Source organism: Cherax quadricarinatus, chromosome 36 (genome assembly GCF_038502225.1).
Source record: "Cherax quadricarinatus isolate ZL_2023a chromosome 36, ASM3850222v1, whole genome shotgun sequence".
Classification (NCBI taxonomy): domain Eukaryota; kingdom Metazoa; phylum Arthropoda; class Malacostraca; order Decapoda; family Parastacidae; genus Cherax; species Cherax quadricarinatus.
The window spans coordinates 8,144,086-8,166,826 of NC_091327.1; the positions used below are offsets into that span (position 1 = coordinate 8,144,086).

General features: G+C 41.4%; 1 protein-coding gene across 1 annotated transcript in view; it reads left to right on the forward strand.

Moving 5' to 3' along the window:
- The window catches only part of LOC128691320 (intersectin-1-like), a 285,912-nt gene that overhangs the window by 52,655 nt on the left and 210,516 nt on the right, over positions 1-22,741 (forward strand). Inside the window, exon 3 of the mRNA XM_070091639.1 lies at positions 3,359-3,465. Within this exon, the coding sequence (XP_069947740.1) occupies positions 3,359-3,465 (107 nt within the window). The remainder of the gene's footprint in view (positions 1-3,358; positions 3,466-22,741) is intronic.

A 22,741-nucleotide genomic window follows, 5' to 3' on the forward strand; every position in this document is an offset into this window, starting at 1 on the left:
CCCTCTAGGATTTTCCAGGTGTATATAATCATGTATCTCTCCCACCTGCTTTCCAGGGAATACAGTTTTAGGAACCTCAACGCTCCCAGTAATTGAGGTGTTTTATCTCCATTATGCGTGCCGTGAAGGTTCTCTGTACATTTTCTAGGTCAGCAATTTCACCTGCCTTGAAAGGTGCTCTTAGTGTGCAGCAATATTCAGCCTAGATAGAACAAGTGACCTGAAGAGTGTCATCATGGGCTTGGCCTCCCTAGTTTTGAAGGTTCTCATTATCCATCCTGTCATTTTTCTAGCAGATGCGATTGATACAATGTTATGGTCCTTGAAGGTGAGATCCTCCGACATGATCACTCCCAGGTCTTTGACGTTGGTGTTTCACTCTATTTTGTGGCCAGAATTTGTTTTGTATTCTGATGAAGATTTAATTTCCTCGTGTTTACCATATCTGAGTAATTGAAGTTTCTCATCGTTGAACTTCATATTGTTTTCTGCAGCCCACTGAAAGATTTGGTTGATGTCCGCCTGGAGCCTTGCAGTGTCTGCAATGGAAGACACTGTCATGCAGATTCGGGTGTCATCTGCAAAGGAAGACACGGTGCTGTGGCTGACATCCTTGTCTATGTCGGATATGAGGATGAGGAACAAGATGGGAGCGAGTACTGTGCCTTGTGGAACAGAGCTTTTCACCGTAGCTGCCTCGGACTTTACTCTGTTGACGACTACTCTCTCTGTTCTGTTAGTGAGGAAATTATAGATCCATCGACCGACTTTTCCTGTTATTCCTTTAACACACATTTTGTGCGCTATTACGCCATGGTCACACTTGTCGAAGGCTTTTGCAAAGTCTGTATATATTACATCTGCATTCTTTTTATCTTCTAGTGCATTTAGGACCTTGTCGTAATGATCCAATAGTTGAGACAGACAGGAGCGACCTGTTCTAAACCCATGTTGCCCTGGGTTGTGTAACTGATGGGTTTCTAGATGGGTGGTGATCTTCCTTCTTAGGACCCTTTCAAAGATTTTTATGATATGGGATGTTAGTGCTATTGGTCTGTAGTTCTTTGCTGTTGCTTTGCTGCCCCCTTTGTGGAGTGGGGCTATGTCTGTTGTTTTTAGTAACTGTGGGACGACCCCCATGTCCATGCTCCCTCTCCATAGGATGGAAAAGGCTCGTGATAGGGGCTTCTTGCAGTTCTTGATGAACACTGAGTTCCATGAGTCTGGCCCTGGGGTGACTACCACACACAGGATAGGTATAGGGTGACTACCACACACAGGATAGGTATAGGGTGACTACCACACACAGGATAGGTATAAGGTGACTGCCACACACAGGACAAGTATGGGGTGACTACCACACACAGGATGGGTATGGGGTGACTACCACACACAGGATAGGTATGGGGTGACTACCACACACAGTATAGGTATAGGGTGACTACCACACACAGGATAGGTATAGGGTGACTACCACACACAGGGTAGGTACAGGGTGACTACCACACACAGGACAAGTATGGGGTGACTACCACACACAGGATGGGTATGGGGTGACTACCATACACAGGATGGGTATGGGGTGACTACCACACACAGGACAAGTATGGGGTGACTACCACACACAGAAGGGGTATGGGGTGACTACCACACCCTTGACAAGTATGGGGTGACTTCCACATACAGGATGGGTATGGGGTGACTACCACACACAGGACAAGTATGGGGTGACTACCACACACAGAATGGGTATGGGGTGACTACCATACACAGGATAGGTATAGGGTGACTACCACACACAGGACAAGTATGGGGTGACTACCACACACAGGATGGGTATGGGGTGACTACCACACACAGGATGGGTATGTTGTGACTACCACACACAGGACAAGTATGGGGTGACTACCACACTCAGGACAAGTATGGGGTGACTACCTCACACAGGATGGGTATGGGGTGACTACCACACACAGGACAAGTATGGGGGGACTACCACACACAGGATGGGTATGGGGTGACTACCACACACAGGATGGGTATGGGGTGACTACCACACACATGGTGGGTATGGGGTGACTACCACACACAGGATGGGTATGGGGTGACTACCACACACAGGATAGGTATGGGGTGACTACCACACACAGGATAGGTATAGGGTGACTACCACACACAGGATAGGTATAGGGTGACTACCACACACAGGGTAGGTACAGGTTGACTACCACACACAGGACAAGTATGGGGTGACTACCACACACAGAAGGGGTATGGTGTGACTACCACACACAGGACAAGTATGGGGTGACTTCCACACACAGGACAAGTATGGGGTGACTACCACACACAGCGCAAGTATGGGGTGACTATCACACACAGGACAAGTATGGGGTGACTACCACACACAGGATGGGTATGGGGTGACTACCACACACAGGACAAGTATGGGGTGACTACCACACACAGGACAAGTATGGGGTGACTACCACACACAGGACAAGTATGAGGTGACTACCACACTCAGGACAAGTATGGGGTGACTTCCACACACAGGATGGGTATGGGGTGACTACCACACACAGGACAAGTATGGGGTGACTACCACACACAGGATGGGTATGGGGTGACTACCATACACAGGATGGGTATAGGGTGACTACCACACACAGGACAAGTATGGGGTGACTACCACACACAGGATGGGTATGGGGTGACTACCACACACAGGATGGGTATGTTGTGACTACCACACACAGGACAAGTATGGGGTGACTACCACACACAGGACAAGTACAGGGTGACTACCACACTCAGGACAAGTATGGGGTGACTACCACACACAGGACAAGTATGGGGTGACTACCACACACAGGATGGGTATGGGGTGACTACCACACACAGGATGGGTATGGGGTGACTACCACACACAGGACAAGTATGGGGTGACTACCACACACAGGACAAGTACGGGGTGACTACCACACTCAGGACAAGTATGGGGTGACTACCACACACAGGATGGGTATGGGATGACTACCACACACAGGACAAGTATGGGGGGACTACCACACACAGGATGGGTATGGGGTGACTACCACACACAGGATGGGTATGGGGTGACTACCACACACAGGATGGGTATGGGGTGACTACCACACACAGGATGGGTATGGGGTGACTACCACACACAGGATGGGTATGGGTTGCATAATGAAGATATAAAACTATGTAAAAAAAATTAAGCATTTAAATCTCTTTTGGAACAAAAATATTTTTGGAATTAATAATATTTAAATTGGTGGTCAGTCTATGAATGTTGTTGTGTTACTAAGGAGAGGACTTGAACATATTGCAGGCATTCATCAGTCCTATGAGAGCTTCTGGCATCATCACTGAGAAACAACTGGACCTGTTGTTTGCTAATTGGAATGAACTGATCCTGGTTAATTCATATTTTAATAAGTAAGTACTCTGTTTTGTTTTGTATATGTAATGACTGGTTATTGCCTACTTTTACCCCAGACATCATAATCAGTCAGCAGCCTCATTCCTCATACATATAAGAACAGATATATCAGTTACGAGTTGCCTTTTTTACTTAGTTTGTGAGCACATGTCATGATGAATATTTTCCTGCGCAGTCAGCCCTGACTTAACCACACAGATATGGAATGTATGACTCATTCATTAAGTGAAAGCTACATTAAACAAATTAATTTTGCTGTAAGATTTGATGTTAAGCCCAAGGTGCTCACCGGGATGGTAATTTATCACATGTAATTATATTTTTTAGGTGCATCTGATTTTCAAACGAGAGTCCACATTATAACCTGAGATAGACTGGCACAATAATATTCTGTTTAAACTTACTACTTTTATCCTTGTAAAACTGCCAAGATGCTGATCAGTGCATTTCTGCTTGCGCTTCAAATATTTTGAGAAAAGAAGAAAAATTGTCTGTAAAACAAAAGGTTAATTTTCTGTGTGTAAAAGGACCCCAAAAAATTTTTAATGTCAGTACTTACCAAGATACAAGACAGCGAAGTTGGTGCTGGGTGCTCACCTGACGGCAACATGGAGTCCTGCAGATGTACTTTATTTTCACATTTTTTTAATTTACTTAGTTTTTATGTTCTGGTAATTACAATTTATAGTAGTTCTTGTGATTTTAGAGCAAATCTTTGTTCTGACACTCATACCAGGTACACAAATAGTAATCAGACAGTCACAAACACACTAACATGTGAACATGTTCACCTGTCTTGGTCACAATGAAGAGAAATTTCAACTACTCAGATATGGAAAACTGAGAAAATTAAAACTGTATCAGGGTGTACAACAAATTCTAACCACACAATAGAGCGAGAAACTAACGTGAAGGACCTAGAAGTGATAATGTCAGAGGATCTCACTTTCAAACACCACAACAATGTATCTACCTCATCTGCTAGGAAAATGATAGTATGGATAATGAGAACCTTCAAAACTAGGGATGCCAAGCCCATGATGATTCTCTTCAAATTGCATGTTTTCTCTGGGCTGGACTACTGCTGTCTTAACTGCCCCCTTCAAGGCTGGCAAAATTGCTGACCTAGAGAGTGTACAAAGAATGTTCAGGCAACCATGGGTGAATCCTACTCAGATCACCCAGTCAAATATAAAATTAAACGCAACCTACTGCTCTGCACACAGACTGGTAAGGAGGCAGGGGGAAGCCCAAAAACAGATAGACTGGTAGTTCCTAAGACATTTAGTTCACAAATTATGAACGTAACTCAAAGTTCCTCTTTAGGAGGTCATTTAGAAATTACAAAATCTCTGTATAGAATATTGTAAGAGTTTTACTGTCCAAAAATAAGGCAAGATGTGAAGAATCACATCAGCCCTTGTAGAGAATGTCAGTGTGGCATGCAAAGAGTATGTTACACTTTATTCAGCATATGTACACACTCCTATATAGGCTGCTTCCTAACCAACGAACTGGGTGCTAAGGGTTTAGCAATCTTTAGGGGCCCCATTATTAAATCAGTACCTCCATTCATTAACCAATCACAGGTGGGCCTGCCAAGTGCTGATGTGAGGTGGTTTCACTCAGCCCTTGCCAGACTCGTATAGCCTCTGGTTGAGCACAGTTCTCTCTCTCTCTCAGGCTTTTGTCTTTGCCTCGATCTCTATGTGGTACACTTACATTTCAACTCTTGTACATAGTGTACATAAGTGCACATAAGATATATATATAATTGGTGAAGGAAAGTACAAGTTAAATACTACTGCTGTGTTTATTTTCACTCTGAACCCATTACGACTAGGTCAACAGGCCATTTATTACCTGTGTTCATAATATGGGAAGCCCTCTTCGTGTGAGCTGGAGCTGGAGTTGGTCTTAGTATCATTCAGATAGCCTTGCTATCGCTCGGCATTGCTTGTCGGCCTTGCATTCGCTTTCATTATTGTGTGTCAGTCTTGCATTCGCTTTCGTTAATGCGTGTCAGCCTTGCTATTGTGTGTGTGTGTATCCTGCAGTCGTATTGTGCATTGCTGCTTATTGCGTATATTGCAAACAGCATGTTAAGTTGGGGTTAATGCCACCTTTACGAGTCAGGCGATTGGTGTCTGAATATACACTACTAAATCTGCCCAAACTATCTCTACAGCATTTCTGGCAAATTGCTCACTCTGTTGGTATTGAGTATCAATGGACTCTCACTGCTGTGCATCTTCATGACATTATTCGTACAAAGTTGAGAGCTGAATCAACTATGGTGCTCCAAACTTAGGTATCTCCTGCTACAGGAGCTGATAATTGCAGATCTCCACTTAGGTTCCCTTGTAATATGGAAGGGACAACACAAGAGCAACCAGACCAGCAGTCTTGTGAAGCAGGTGCATTGGGTTTGTCTCAGGGCGAGTCTGCTTCATTGGTGCTTGAGTTACCCAAACTCAATCTTGAAACAACCAGGGAGCAGTGAACATATGCTAGGGAGGAGTTTGATAGAGAGAAGAAGAGGAGGCATTTCAAGCAGACCGTAGATGACTTTAGTGTGCAAAAGGCAGTACAGCTAGTTCCTTGTTTTGTTGAAGCCAAGCCTGAACAGTTTTTTGAGGCGTTTGAAAACCAGGCTCGAGCATTAAGGTGGCCTGAGGTGCATTGGGCAGCATTGGTGCATACAGCATTGTATGGTAAGGCACAGGAGTTTACATCTGTGTTGAATAATGACGAATTTGTCAACTATCAGGTGGTGAAAACCACGGTTCTTGGGGCTTATCAGTGTATTCCCACCAAGTACAGGAGGGAATTCAAATTAGGCAAGCGTCATCTGGGGTCAGTCTTGTGTAGACTTTGTAAGGCAGCAGTTGAAGGCATTCACCAAATGGTACAAGGCCAATGGTGTTGCAAATTTTTCTGATCTCACCCAGTTGCTTTTGGTGGATAACCTGCTGGAATCTATTGGACCAGAGGTTAGAGTCTTTCTGGAGAATCATTTGTTGACCACTGCATTGGAAGCAGCCACGTTGGCTGACACTTTTGAGAATGTCCGCTCCTCGTCCGAGTGGTCTTATCTTTCTTCTCAACAGCCTGGCATGAGTAGAGATCGTCAGAGAAGAGTTCCTGACTGGAAGACGAAATGGCAGGACAAAGGTGAATGATGACGCCAACCAACTAAGCCACCTGGTGAGCCATGTTATACAACTCACGGTCAACCTGGTGAGTGGCATCAAACTCGTGTTCAACAAGGTGAACAACGATGTTAGCACACAGACTGGTGCCAACCACAAAATCAGTAGGGAACCAAAGGAAAAACAAGAAGTAACCTGTTATTTTTGCCATAAACCCAGCCATCTGTGATTCAACTGCCCAGCTAAACCCCAGCCCTTAGGGAGAATTACTAATCTCCCTATTGAAATGAATGAGAAAGAACTGGAGTGTGGCATGGCTCCACACTACTGTACTTGCCATATCTCCCTTCAGGAGAGTTCAAAGAAAAGGGAAGCAAGAACATTTAGGGATACTGAGACATATTGTTCCCTTATAAAGGAGGGAGTACTTCCCCTCTCTGAACAAATTTCAGTGCACTCATCAGTTCTTTTAGAAGTATTTGGAGGAGCAGTATTTTCTGTCCCTTTACATAGAATGTACGTTCAGAGTAAATATTACACTGGATAATAGAAGCAGCAAGGAAGAGAGAGGTGAAGGTGCATAAACTAAAAGAGGAGGCAGTTAGGGTAAGATATAAACAACTATTGGCGGATAGATGGGCTAGTGAGAGTATAGGCACTGGGGTCGAAGATGTATGGGGTAGGTTTAAGAATGTAGTGTTAGAGTGTTAGAGTGTTCAGCAGAAGTTTGTGGTTACAGGAAAGTGGGTGTGGGAATGAAGAAGAGCAGTTGGTGGAATGATGATGTAAAGAGAGTAATAAGAGATAAAGAGAGTAATAAGGGAGAAAAAGTTAGCATATGAGAGGTTTTTACAATTAGAAGTGATGCAAGGAGGTTTACCTGGAGAGAGTTCCGGGGGTCAACGCCTCCACGGCCCGGTCTGTGACCAGGTCTCCTGGCGGATCAGAGCCTGATCAACCAGGCTGTTACTGCTGGCTGCACGCAATCCAACATACGAGCCACAGCCCGGCTGGTCAGGTACCGATTTTAGGTATATAGAGAGAAAAAGAGAGGTTAAGAGAGTGGTGAAGCAATGTAAAAAGAGATCAAATGAGAGAGTGGGTGAGATGTTTTCGAAGATTTTTCAAGATTTACCTATATTTTACACATTTTTAAAAAAATTCCAATAAAATCGATAAAAATCAATATTAATTTTGAATATTTCATATTTTTTAAAAGTACCTGAAACATTAAAAAACTCAGAAAAAGTTTTGGAGTGAGATTAATAAGTTGAGGAAGCCTAGGGAACAAATGGATTTGAAAGTTAAAAATAGGAGAGGAGAGTTATTAAATGGAGAGTTAGAGGTATCGGGAAGATGGAGGGAATATTGTGAGGAATTGCTAAATGTTGATGAAGATAGGGAAGCTGTGATTTTGTGTATAGGGCAAGGAGGAATAACATCTTGTAGGAGTGAGGAAGAGCCGGTTGCGAGTATGGGGGAAGTTCATGAGGCAGTGGGTTGAATGAAAGGGAGTAAGGCAGCTGGGATTGTTGGGATAAAGATAGAAATGTTAAAAGCAGGTGGGAATATAGTTTTGGAGTGGTTGGTGCTATTATTTAATAAATGTATGGAAGAGGGTAAGGTATCTCAGGATTGGCAGAGAGCATGCATAGTTTTTTTATTATTTATTTTATTATCACACCGGCCGATTCCCACCAAGGCAGGGTGGCCCGAAAAAGAAAAACTTTCACCATCATTCACTCCATCACTGTCTTGCCAGAAGGGTGCTTTACACTACAGTTTTTAAACTGCAACATTAACACCCCTCCTTCAGAGTGCAGGCACTGTACTTCCCATCTCCAGGACTCAAGTCCGGCCTGCCGGTTTCCCTGAATCCCTTCATAAATGTTACTTTGCTCACACTCCAACAGCACGTCAAGTATTAAAAACCATTTGTCTCCATTCACTCCTATCAAACACGCTCACGCATGCCTGCTGGAAGTCCAAGCCCCTCGCACACAAAACCTCCTTTACCCCCTCCCTCCAACCCTTCCTAGGCCGACCCCTACCCCGCCTTCCTTCCACTACAGACTGATACACTCTTGAAGTCATTCTGTTTCGCTCCATTCTCTCTACATGTCCGAACCACCTCAACAACCCTTCCTCAGCCCTCTGGACAACAGTTTTGGTAATCCCGCACCTCCTCCTAACTTCCAAACTACGAATTCTCTGCATTATATTCACACCACACATTGCCCTCAGACATGACATCTCCACTGCCTCCAGCCTTCTCCTCGCTGCAACATTCATCACCCACGCTTCACACCCATATAAGAGCGTTGGTAAAACTATACTCTCATACATTCCCCTCTTTGCCTCCAAGGACAAAGTTCTTTGTCTCCACAGACTCCTAAGTGCACCACTCACTCTTTTTCCCTCATCAATTCTATGATTCACCTCGTCTTTCATAGACCCATCTGCTGACACGTCCACTCCCAAATATCTGAATACGTTCACCTCCTCCATACTCTCTCCCTCCAATCTGATATTCAATCTTTCATCACCTAATCTTTTTGTTATCCTCATAACCTTACTCTTTCCTGTATTCACCTTTAATTTTCTTCTTTTGCACACCCTACCAAATTCATCCACCAATCTCTGCAACTTCTCTTCAGAATCTCCCAAGAGCACAGTGTCATCAGCAAAGAGCAGCTGTGACAACTCCCACTTTGTGTGTGATTCTTTATCTTTTAACTCCACGCCTCTTGCCAAGACCCTCGCATTTACTTCTCTTACAACCCCATCTATAAATATATTAAACAACCACGGTGACATCACACATCCTTGTCTAAGGCCTACTTTTACTGGGAAAAAATTTCCCTCTTTCCTACATACTCTAACTTGAGCCTCACTATCCTCGTAAAAACTCTTCACTGCTTTCAGTAACCTACCTCCTACACCATACACTTGCAACATCTGCCACATTGCCCCCCTATCCACCCTGTCATACGCCTTTTCCAAATCCATAAATGCCACAAAGACCTCTTTAGCCTTATCTAAATACTGTTCACTTATATGTTTCACTGTAAACACCTGGTCCACACACCCCCTACCTTTCCTAAAGCCTCCTTGTTCATCTGCTATCCTATTCTCCGTCTTACTCTTAATTCTTTCAATTATAACTCTACCATACACTTTACCAGGTACACTCAACAGACTTATCCCCCTATAATTTTTGCACTCTCTTTTATCCCCTTTGCCTTTATACAAAGGAACTATGCATGCTCTCTGCCAATCCCTAGGTACCTTACCTTCTTCCATACATTTATTAAATAATTGCACCAACCACTCCAAAACTATATCCCCACCTGCTTTTAACATTTCTATCTTTATCCCATCAATCCCGGCTGCCTTACCCCCTTTCATTTTACCTACTGCCTCACGAACTTCCCCCACACTCACAACTGGCTCTTCCTCACTCCTACAAGATGTTATTCCTCCTTGCCCTATACACGAAATCACAGCTTCCCTATCTTCATCAACATTTAACAATTCCTCAAAATATTCCTTCCATCTTCCCAATACCTCTAACTCTCCATTTAATAACTCTCCTCTCCTATTTTTAACTGACAAATCCATTTGTTCTCTAGGCTTTCTTAACTTGTTAATCTCACTCCAAAACTTTTTCTTATTTTCAACAAAATTTATTTTCAACAAAATTGTATAAATGCAAAGGGGATAAAAGGGAGTGCAAAAATTATAGAGGAATTAGTCTGTTGAGTATAACTGGTAAAGTGTATGGTAGAGTTATTATTGAAAGAATTAAGAGTAAGATGGAGAGTAGGATAGCAGATGAACAAGGAGGCTGTAGGAAAGGTAGGGGGTGTGTGGACCAAGTGTTTACAGTGAAACATGTAGGTGAACAGTATTTAGATAAGGCTAAAGAGGTTTTTGTGGCATTTATGGATTTGGAAAAGGCATATGACAGGGTGGATAGGGGGACAATGTGGCAGATATTGCAGGTGTATGGTATAGAAAGGTTACTGAAAGCAGTGAAGAGTTTTTATGAGGATAGTGAGGCTCAGGTTAGAGTATGTAGTAAAGAGGGAGATTATTTCCCAGTAAAAGCAGACCTTCGACAAGGATGTGTGATGTCACCATGGTTGTTCAATATATTTATAGATGGGGTTGTAAGAGAAGTGAATGCAATTGGTCTTGGCAAGAGGTGTGGAATTAAAAGATAAAGAATCCAACACTAAGTGGGAGTTGTCACAGTTGCTCTTTGCTGATGACACTGTGCTTTTGGGAGATTCTGAAGAGAGGTTGCAGAGGTTGATGGATGAATTTGGTAGGGTAGGTAAACGAAGAAAATTAAAAGTAAATATAGGAAAGAGTAAGGTGAAGAGGATAAGATTAGGTGATGAAAGATTGGATATCAGATTGGAGGGAGAGAGTATGGTGGAGATGAATGTATTCAGATATTTAGGAGTGGACATGTCAGCAGATGGGTCTATGAAGGATGAGGTGAATCATAGAATTGATGAAGAGGAAAAAGGTGAGCGGTGCACTTAAGAGTGTGTGGAGACAAACAACTTTGTCCATGAAAGCAAAGAGGGTAATGTATGAGAGTATAGTTGTACCAACTCTCTTGTATGGGTGTGAAGCATGGGTGATGAATGTTGCAACAAGGAGGAGGCTGGAGGCAGTGGAGATGTCATGTCTGAGGGCAGTGTGTGGTATGGATATAATGCAAAGAATTCATAGTTTGGAAATTAGGAGAAGGTGTTTGATTACCAAAACTATTATCCAGAGGGCTCAGGAAGGGTTGTTGAGGTGGTTCGGACATGTAGAAAGAATGGAACAAAACAGAATGACTTCAAGAGTGTATCAGTCTGTAGTGGAAGGAAGGCGGGGTAGGGGTCGGCCTAGGAAAGGTTGGAGAGAGGGGGTAAAGGAGGTTTTGTGTGCGAGGGGCTTGGACTTCCAGCAGGCATGCGTGAGCGTGTTTGATAGGAGTGAATGGAGACACATGGTTTTTAATACTTGACGTGCTGTTGGAGTGTGAGCAAAGTAACATTTATGAAGGGGTTCAGGGAAACCGGCAGGCCGGACTTGAGTCCTGGAGATGGGAAGTACAGTGCCTGCACTCTGAAGGAGGGGTGTTAATGTTGCAGTTTAAAAACTGTAGTGTAAAGCACCCTTCTGGCAAGACAGTGATGGAGTGAATGATGGTGAAAGTTTTTCCTTTTCGGGCCACCCTGCCTTGGTGGGAATCGGCCAGTGTGATAATAAAAAATAATAAAAAATTATTTATTTGCAAGTAGTATTTTGAAATTATTTTTTTACAATAATGGGCTGCAGTGCAAAGAGAGCCTCTATTATGCCTATGCATTATGGGTTGACTTAATTTAATGGCTTACTGACTACTTAACACTAAAGAAATTTATCATAGTTGTACAGTAGTTCTACTATTTATAAGTAAATCTAATTTATACAAATCAAAAGGATATATTCGTATATTCATATAGTAGGTTGGTAGACAGCAACCACCCAGGGAGGTACTACCGTCCTGCCAAGTGAGTGTGAAACGGAAGCCTATAATTGTTTTACATGATGGTAGGATTGCTGGTGTCTTTTGTCTGTCTCATAAATATGCAAGTTTACAGGTACGTCTTGCTACTTCTACTTACACTTAGGTCACACTACACATACATGTACATGTTTATTTATACACACTCATCTGAGTTTTCTTTGATTTTATCTCAATAGTTCTTGGTCTTATTACTTTTCCTTTTATATCCATGGGGAAGTGGAATAAGAATCTTTCCTCCATAAGCCATGCCTGTTGTAAAAGTCAACTAAAATGCCAGGAACAATGGGCTAGTAACCTCTTTTCCTGTAATAATTACTAAAAAGAATAAGAAGAAGAAAATTGTCAGTGGTTAGTCTGAATGTGCATGGATGTTGTGCAAATGATAAGAAAGAGATGATTGTGGATGTTATGAATGAGAAGAAGCTGGATGTCCTGGCTGTAAGTGAAACAAAGCTGAAGGGGGTGGGAGAGTTTCAGTGGAGAGTAATAAATGGGATTAGGTCAGGGGTTTCAAATAGAGTTAGAGCTAAAGAAGGAGTAGCAATAATGTTGAAGGATAAGTTATGGCAGGAAAAGAGGGACTACAAATATATTAATTCAAGGATTATGTGGAGTAAAATAAAGGTTGGATGTGAAAAGTGGGTTATAGTAAGCGTATATGCGCCTGGAGAAGAGAGAAGTGTAGAGGAGAGAGAGAGATTTTGGGAAATGTTGAGTGAATGCGTGGGGAGTTTTGAACCAAGTGTGAGAGTAATGGTGGTTGGGGATTTCAATGCTAAAGTGGGAAAAAATGTTGTAGAGGGAGTAGTAGGTAATTTTGGGGTGCCAGGGGTAAATGAAAATGGGGAGCCTTTAATTGAGCTATGTGTAGAAAGAGGTTTGGTAATAAGTAATACATATTTTATGAAGAAGAGGATAAATAAATATACAAGGTATGATATAGCACATAATGAAAGTAGTTTGTTAGATTATGTATTGGTGGATAAAAGGTTGATGGGTATGCTCCAGGATGCACACGTTTATAGAGGGGCAACTGATATATCAGTTCATTATTTAGTTGTAGCTACAGTTAGAGTAAGAGGTAGGTGGGAAAAGAGGAAAATGGCAACAACAAGCAAGAGGGAGGTGAAAGTGTATAAACTAAGGGAGGAGGAAGTTCGAGTGAGATATAAGCAACTATTGGCAGAAAGGTGGGCTGGTGCAAGTATGAGTAGTGGGGGGGGCTTGAAGAGGATTGGAATAGTTTTAAAAATGCAGTATTAGAATGTGGGGCAGAAGTTTGTGGTTATAGGAGAGTGGGTGCAGGAGGAATGAGGAGTGATTGGTGGAATGATGAAGTAAAGTGTGTGATAAAAGAGAAAAAGTTAGCTTATGAGAGGTTTTTACAAAGCAGAAGTGTTATAAGAAGAGTAGAGTATATGGAGAGTAAAAGAAAGGTGAAGAGAGTGGTGAGAGAGTGCAAAAGGAGAGCAGATGATAGTGTGAGAGGCACTGTCAAGGAATTTTAATGAAAATAAGAAAAAATTTTGGAGTTAAACAAGTTAAGAAAGCCTAGAGAACGGATGGATTTGTCAGTTAAAAACAGAGTAGGGGAGTTAGTAGATGGGGAGATGGAGGTTTTGGGTAGACGGCGAGAATATTTTGAGGATCTTTTAAATGCCGACGAAGAAAGGAAAGCGGTAATTTCATGCAGTGGCCAGGGAGGTATACCATCTTTTAGGAGTGAAGAAGAACAGGATGTGAGTGTGGGGGAGGTGCATGAGGCATTACGTAGAATGAAAGGGGGTAAAGCAGCTGGAACTGATTGGTTCATGACAAAAATGTTAAAAGCAGGGGGGATATAGTGTTGGAGTGGTTGGTATTTTTATTTAATAAATGTATGAAAGAGGGGAAGGTCCCTAGGGATTGGCAGAGAGCATGTATAGTCCCTTTATATAAAGGGAAGGGGGATGAAAGAGATTGTAAAAATTATAGAGGAATATGTTTACTGAGTATACCAGGAAAAGTGTACGGTAGGGTTATAATTGAAAGAATTAGAGGTAAGACAGAATGTAGGATTGCGGATGAGCAAGGAGGTTTCAGAGTGGGTAGGGGATGTGTAGATCAAGTGTTTACATTGAGGCATATATGTGAACAGTATTTAGATAAAGGTAGGGAAGTTTTTATTGCATTTATGGATTTAGAAAAGGCATATGATAGAGTGGATAGGGGAGCAATGTAGCAGATGTTGCAAGTATATGGAATAGGTGGTAAGTTACTAAATGCTGTAAAGAGCTTTTATGAGGATAGTGAGGCTCATGTTAGGGTGTGTAGAAGAGAGGTAGACTACTTCCCAGTAAAAGTAGGTCTTAGACAGGGATGTGTAATGTCACCATGGTTGTTTAATATATTTATAGATGGGGTTGTAAAAGAAGTAAATGCTACGGTGTTTGGGAGAGGGGTGGGATTAAATTATGGGGAATCAAATACAAAATGGGAATTGACACAGTTGCTTTTTGCTGATGATACTGTGCTCATGGGAGATTCTAAAGAAAAATTGCAAAGGTTAGTGGATGAGTTTGGGAATGTGTGTAAAGGTAGAAAGTTGAAAGTGAACATAGAAAAGAGTAAGGTGATGAGGGTATCAAATGATTTAGATAAAGAAAAATTGGATATCAAATTGGGGAGGAGGAGTATGGAAGAAGTGAATGTTTTCAGATACTTGGGAGTTGACGTGTCGGTGGATGGATTTATGAAGGATGAGGTTAATCATAGAATTGATCAGGGAAAAAAAGGTGAGTGGTGCATTGAGGTATATGTGGAGACAAAAAATGTTATCTATGGAGGCAAAGAAGGGAATGTATGAAAGTATAGTAGTACCAACACTCTTATATGGGTGTGAAGCTTGGGTTGTGAATGCAGTAGTGAGGAGGCGGTTGGAGGCAGTGGAGGTGCCCTGTCTAAGGGCAATGTGTGGTGTAAATATTATGCAGAAAATTTGGAGTGTGGAAATTAGGAGAAGGTGTGGAGTTAATAAAAGTATTAGTCAGAGGGCTGAAGAGGGGTTGTTGAGGTGGTTTGGTCATTTAGAGAGAATGGATCAAAGTAGAATGACACGGAGAGCGTATAAATCTGTAGGGGAAGGAAGGCGGGTAGGGGTCATCCTTGAAAAGGTTGGAGGGACGGGGTAAAGGAGGTTTTGTGGGCGAGGGGCTTGGACTTCCAGCAAGCGTGCGTGAGTGTGTTAGATAGGAGTGAATTGAGACGAATGGTATTTGGGACCTGACGATCTGTTGGAGTGTGAGCAGGGTAATATTTAGTGAAGGGATTCAGGGAAACCAGTTATTTTTATATAGCCGGACTTGAGTCCTGGAAATGGGAAGTACAATGCCTGCACTTTAAAGGAGGGGTTCAGGATATTAGCACTTTGGAGTGATATGTTGTGTATCTTTATAGGTATGTGCTTCTAAGCTGTTGTGTTCTGAGCACTTCTGGAAAAACAGTGATTATGTGTGAGTGAGGTGAAAATATTGAATGATGATGAAAGTATTTTCTTTTTGGGGATTTTCTATCTTTTTTGGGTCACCCTGCCTCGGTGGGAGACGGCTGACTTGTTAAAAAAAAAAAAAAATATTCAAAAATCCTTTTTATAAAACATAATTCAAGAGTAGTTTACAGTAGTTTACAGTATGAGAATGCTACAGTTTGGTGAAGGACAATACTGCTTTTGGTAGGTATGTATGGTAATTTGTCAATAAATGAACTTGGTCATCTAGTCTTGAAGTTTTAAGATTTACGTAATTGTTAGATTTATTGGTAATGTTAAATATTGAGTGTTAGAGTATTTAGTCTAGGGTGATTTTGTTTATTTATTTATTTATTTATTTATTTTAGGTGCGGGATTACCAAAACTGTTGTCCAGAGGGCTGAGGAAGGGTTGTTGAGGTGGTTCGGACATGTAGAGAGAATGGAGCGAAACAGAATGACTTCAAGAGTGTATCAGTCTGTAGTGGAAGGAAGGCGGGGTAGGGGTCGGCCTAGGAAGGGTTGGAGGGAGGGGGTAAAGGAGGTTTTGTGTGCGAGGGGCTTGGACTTCCAGCAGGCATGCGTGAGCGTGTTTGATAGGAGTGAATGGAGACAAATGGTTTTTAATACTTGACGTGCTGTTGGAGTGTGAGCAAAGTAACATTTATGAAGGGATTCAGGGAAACCGGCAGGCCGGACTTGAGTCCTGGAGATGGGAAGTACAGTGCCTGCACTCTGAAGGAGGGGTGTTAATGTTGCAGTTTAAAAACTGTAGTGTAAAGCACCCTTCTGGCAAGACAGTGATGGAGTGAATGATGGTGAAAGTTTTTCTTTTTCGGGCCACCCTGCCTTGGTGGGAATCGGCCGGTGTGATAAAAAAAAAAAAAAAAAAAAAAAAAAATAAAAAAAAATTATTTATTTGAACATGATACAGAGAAGTACAAGGAATACAATTTTTAAAGTGCAGCATGTCAAAGCCCCTTGTATGCAGAGCATTATGGGCAGACTTAAAATTAACTTAAGATTAACTAAGCAATGATATATTCAGTGGTACAAAAATTATTGTAAAACAGATAACAATTTAGTACAAATGAGTATTACAAAGACAGGTCATATGGTCATTTACTGTGTTGCTGTGTAATCACTAGAATGGAGTATTCTGTTAGGTAATGAAGTTAAATAGTAACAAAGTTTGATTGGGTCACAGGTTGATATTTATAAGATACAATAATGAGATACATATATGAGATACAATTTATGAGATACAATTATTCAGTATTTATTTAGTTGTGGGTGAGTAAGTGATTTCTGAGAAGAGACTTGAATTTATAAACAGACAGTGTTTCTTTTATATTCGCAGGTAATGAATTCCAGATTTTAGGGCCTTTTATGTGCATTGAGTTTTTGCATAGCGTGCGATGGACACGAGGAACATCAAAGAGTGATCTGTGCCTTGTGTTATGGTCATGTGTTCTGTTGAGGTTGGTAAGGAGATGTTTGAGGGGAGGGTTTATGTCAGAGTTAAGTGTTCTATGTATGTAGTAGCTGCAGTAATAAGTATGGATGTTTTGTATTGTGAGTAGGTTTAGAGTTTTGAATGTTGGTGGAGTGTGCTGTCTGTAGTGGGAATTTGTTATCATTCTGACTGCAGCCTTTTGTTGGGTGATTAGTGGTCTGAGATGGTTTATTGTTGTTGAGCCCCATGCACAAATTCCATAGGTGAGATAGGGGTAAATAAATGAGTGATATAGGGCCAGGAGGGCTGACTGTGGAACATAGTACCGTATCTTCGATAGTATGCCTACGGTCTCCGAAATTTTTTTGGAAATTTATTGTATATGTGTTTGAAATTTGAGTCTATTATCAAGGTGGATTCCTAGAAATTTTCCCGTCTGTGAGTTTTCTCATAGGTGATCTATTTATCATTATGTTAAGAGGCACATCTGCAGCTCTGTTACCAAACTGAATGTAGTAGGTTTTGTCAATGTTTAGAGTAAGTTTGTTGGTCCTCATCCAGGTTGATATTTTCTGTAATTCGGTATTTACAGTATTGGCTAGCATGACTGAGCTCGGGTGAGAGAAGACGTATGTAGTGTCATCTGCAAATAGTGTGGGTTTGAGTAGTTGCGATGCATTTGGTAGGTCATTTATGTATATGAGAAAGAGAAGAGGGCCTAGGACACTTCCCTGTGGGACACCAACTGTAATTGGCTGTTCAGAAGAGTTTGCCCCATTTGTGTACACATATTGGCTTCTGTTGCTGAGGTATGACTTTAGGTAGTTGAGGGAGTGCCCTCTTATACCATTGTGTGACAATTTTATGTGGAGCAAGTCATGGTCAACTGTATCGAAAGCTTTACATAAGTCAAAGAAGATCCCAGTGGGACTTCTTTTTTCTCTATTGCAGTATAAATATGTTCTAGCATGTGGATAATAGCATCATTAGTATTTTTATTAGGCCTGAACCCAAATTGACAGGGGTTGAGTATGTTGTGGGAGATGAGGTAGGAATAGATACGCTTATGGGTTAATTTTTCAAAGATTTTAGAGAGAGGGTGTAAGTTGGATATTGGCCTATAGTTATTCAAGTCTGTGTGGCCTCCTCCTTTATGGATCGGGGTAACCCTTGCTATTTTGAGAACTGTTTACCTGGAGACCTGGAGAGAGTTCCGGGGGGTCAATGCCCCCGCAGCCTGGTCTGTGAGCAGGCCGCTGTAGAAATGGTAGAGGATTCAGTGGATTTGTTAAAGAGTGTTGCAATGATTGGTGATAGCAACTGTGACACTTTTTTGTATATAATGGGTGGTAAGGTATTTAAATCTCCTTTCTTGTTTTTTAGTTTGTTGATAATAAGGGAGACTTCAGTTGGGTTAGTCGGAGCTAGGAACAGTGTGTTCGGGTAGTTGCCAGTGAGGTAGTCATTGGGTGGGGTATTTGAGCTTGGGATTTTATTGGCAAGGTTTTTTCCTATGGTGGAGAAGAAATCTTTGAGTCTGTTTGCTGTTTCAGTAGGTGGGAATTGGGGTTCATCTGGTTTTGTTAATTCAATTTCGCTATTTCATGTTATCTTTTTTGTTCCTAGTATTTCTGATAGGGTTTTCCAGGTCTTTTTTATGTCACCTCGTAAGTTGGATAATCTGTTCTCATAATACAATTTTTTAGCCCTTGTTATTAGGCTGGTTAGGATTGATGAGTAACGTTTTGTTTGGTCTCTGGTTATGTGGCCCATTCTGTACTGTTTTTCGTATAGGTGCTTTGTATTTATGGATTTGAGGATACTGGGTGTTAGCCAGGGACTGTTCAGTCTCTTTGCAGTCATCTGTTTAGTTTTTTTAGGGCAGTGCTTGTTATAGAGGTATTGGGTCTTTTTTAGAAATTGATTTTCAGTCCAGATTACTTAAGTATTTTCTTGTAATGAATTCCAAATTTTGGGGCCCTTAATGTGCACAGAGTTTTTTTTTAAATGTGATATGGACATGGGGTACATCAAAAAGTGATCTGTGCCTTGCGTTATGGTCATGTGTCCTATTAAGGTTGGTGAGGAGAAGTTTGAGTGGAGGGTTTATGTTTGAGTAAGTATGGATGTTCTTAATGGTAAGCAGATTTAGACTTTTGAATATTGGTGGAGTATGCTGTCAGGAGTGGGAATTTGTTATCATTTTGACTGCTGCCCTTTGCTGGGTTATTAGTGGTCTTAGCTGATTTAATGTTGTTGATCCTCATGCACAAATTCCATATGTGAGATAAGGGTATATGAGTGAATGATACAGTGCTAGGAGAGGTGATTGTGGAACATAGTACCGTATCTTTGATAGTATGCCTACAGTCTTAGAGATTTTTTTGGTGATTTGTTGTATATGTGTCTGGAACTTGAGGCTACTGTCAAGGTGGATTCTTAGGAATTTTCCCTCCATGAGTCTTATGACAGGTGATCTGTTTAGCGTTATGTTAAGTGGAACATTTACAGCTTTGTTTCCAAACTGAATGAAGTAGGTTTTGTCAGTATTCAGGGTAAGTTTACTAGTCATCATCCAGGTAGATATTTTCTCCAATTCATCATTGACAGTGTTGGCGAGTATGACTGGTTTTGGGTGGGAAAAGATGTATGTAGTGTCATCTGCAAATAATATGCGTTTGAGTAGCTGTGATGCATTCGGTAGATCATTGATGTAGATGAGAAAGAGGAGTGGTCCAAGGACACTTCCCTGTGGGACTCCTACTGTGATTGGTTGAGTAGAAGAGTTTGCACCATTTGTGTACACATATTGGCATCTGTTACTAGGGTATGACTTTAGGTAGTTGAGGGAGTGGCCTCTTATACCATAGTATGTTAATTTAGTGTACAGCAGTTCATGGTCGACTGTATCAAAAGCTTTATGTGAATCAATGAAAATTCCGAGCGGCACTTCTTTCTTTTCGAGAGCGATATATATTAGTTCTAGCATGTGTATGATAGCATCATTTGTGCTTTTATTATTCCTGAATCCAAATTGACAGGAGTTTAGTATATTATGTGAGATGAGGTAGGAATAGATCCATCTATGAATTAATTTTTCAAAGATTTTAGAGAGGAGTGGTAAATTAGTTATTGGTCTATAGTTATTCAAGTCAGCTTGGTCACCTTTGTGGATCGGAGTGACCCTTGCTATTTTGAGAATTGCTGGGAAGGTGGATGATTCAGTGGATTTGTTAAAGAGTGTTGCAATAATTGGCGACAATACTTGAGAAGCTTTTTTGTACACAAAAGTTGGCAAGTTGTTTATGTCTCCTGCCTTGTTTTTAAGGATGTTGATGATGAGCAAAACTTTTGCAAAGTTAATCACTGATTGTGTGGGTCCATTATCTAAGTCCAAGTCTGGGAACCAGTACTTATTCACTAGGTATCCAGAAGCATTCCCAATGTGCAGTATCAATACCAAAGCCATTCGTAAAGCCCTAACAAAGTTTATCTCCTGCTTTGGCATTCCTAAGTCTATTCAGAGTGACCAGTGTACTAATTTTACTTGCAAAGCATTTAGGGAAGCATTAACCAGGCTAGAATAATTCATAAATTATCCACTGCCTATCATCCTCAGTCCCAAGGTGCCATGGAAAGATTTCATCAAACATTAACCCTTTCAGGGTCAAGAGGCCCTCTCCTAAACTTGTTCTCAGGGTAGAAAATTTTTCCAAAAAAAAAATCAAAATTACAGTGGACCCCCGCATAACGATGGCATCACATAGCGATTATTTCGCATACCGCTTACTTTAATTGCAAAAATTTTGCCTCACATACCGCTTAAAAACCCGCTTACCGATTTTCGTCCGAGACGCGCTCACATGTTCCGCCGGTGGCATTGTTTACCAGCCAGCCTCCGCGGTAACATCCAAGCATACAATCGGAATATTTCGTATTATTACAGTGTTTTCGGTGCTTTTTCTGGAAAATAAGTGACCATGGGCCCCAAGAAAGCTTCTAGTGCCAACCCTACAGCAATAAGGGTGAGAATTACAATAGAGATGAAGAAAAAGATCATTGATAAGTATGAAAGTGGAGTGCATGTCTCCGAGCTGGCCAGGTTGTATAATAAACCCCAATCAACCATCGCTACTATTGGTGGTACAGCTGCTGCTGCTGCTGCACTGTCAGCTGCTGCTGCTGCTGCACTGTCAGCTGCTGCTGCTGCTGTAGCACCGTTGTTGGTGTGGCTTATTGAGAATACCAAGAAACAATTAACCCCAGAGGATTTGCCACCCAGGATAACCCAAAAAAGTCAGTGTCATCGAAGACTGTCTAACTTATTTCCATTGGGGTCCTTAATCTTGTCTCCCAGGATGCAACCCACACAAGTCGACTAACACCCAGGTGAACAGGGAAAAATGCCTGGAACTAGTGCTCATATTGGTGAATTTAAAGCCAGCAAAGGTTGGTTTGAGAGATTTAAGAATCGTAGTGGCATACACAGTGTGATAAGGCCTGTTCTGGAAGAAAATGCCAAACAGGACCTACAGTACTCAGGAGGAAAAGGCACTCCCAGGACACAGTGTCTCATCAGTCATTGCTGCATCTTCAATAAAGGTAAGTGTCATTTATTCTTCATTTAGAAGACTAGTACATGCACAATATATACTGTGCATATACTACTCTACTATTGTGCATGTATCCTTCTCTTTGTGTGTGGGAAAATGTATATTTCATGTGGTAAAATTTTTTTTTTCATACTTTTGGGTGTCTTGCACGGATTAATTTGATTTCCATTATTTCTTATGGGGAAAATTTATTCACATAGCGATTATTTCGCATAACAATTACCCCTCTTGCACGGATTAAAATCGTTAACCGGGGGTCCACTGTATTTGTTCTTATGAAATGATAGATAATCTTTTCCCCGATCATAATGACACCAAAAGTATGAAATTTGATGGAAAACTTACAGAATTATGCTCTCACAAAGTTAGCAGTCTCAACGATGTTTATGCAACAGCGATTTTGCTCACATTGAGCCCTATTTTCGGCCATTTCCAATGTACCAGTCTACAAAAGTCATAGCTATTTCGTTAGAACTCTATTTGTTCTATCAAATGAGTACAAGGAACCAGCCAGTTACCGATTTTAACTATCCAATTAAGTGGTCAGAAATTGGCAATAGCGCCAATTTCACACAAAGTTCAAAATATGTCAATTTCAAAATAGGGTCCAGAATAAACAAGATAGGCATTCCTGGCACTAAAATAACATTTTCTCTCTTCATTAGTCATGTCTCCAGGCCCCTCTTACCACTTTGAACTTTTATTCGCATTTTGTGCTAATTTTTTTATACTGTGCACACTGACCACGCAGACCCATTCTTTCATATGTAGGCCTACCAGCTTTCTATCGCTAGATTTGAAGGTGCTAGAATGTACGCATACTAGTTTGGCACCAACCCTAGAGTGCTAGCCATACTAGTATGACACCGACCTTGAAGGGGTTAAAAACCATGTAGATGAATGGTTCAGAGAACCGACAAGTTGATAAATTAGACATGTGCAACATTTGGGTATCTTTAATGTGGAAACGTT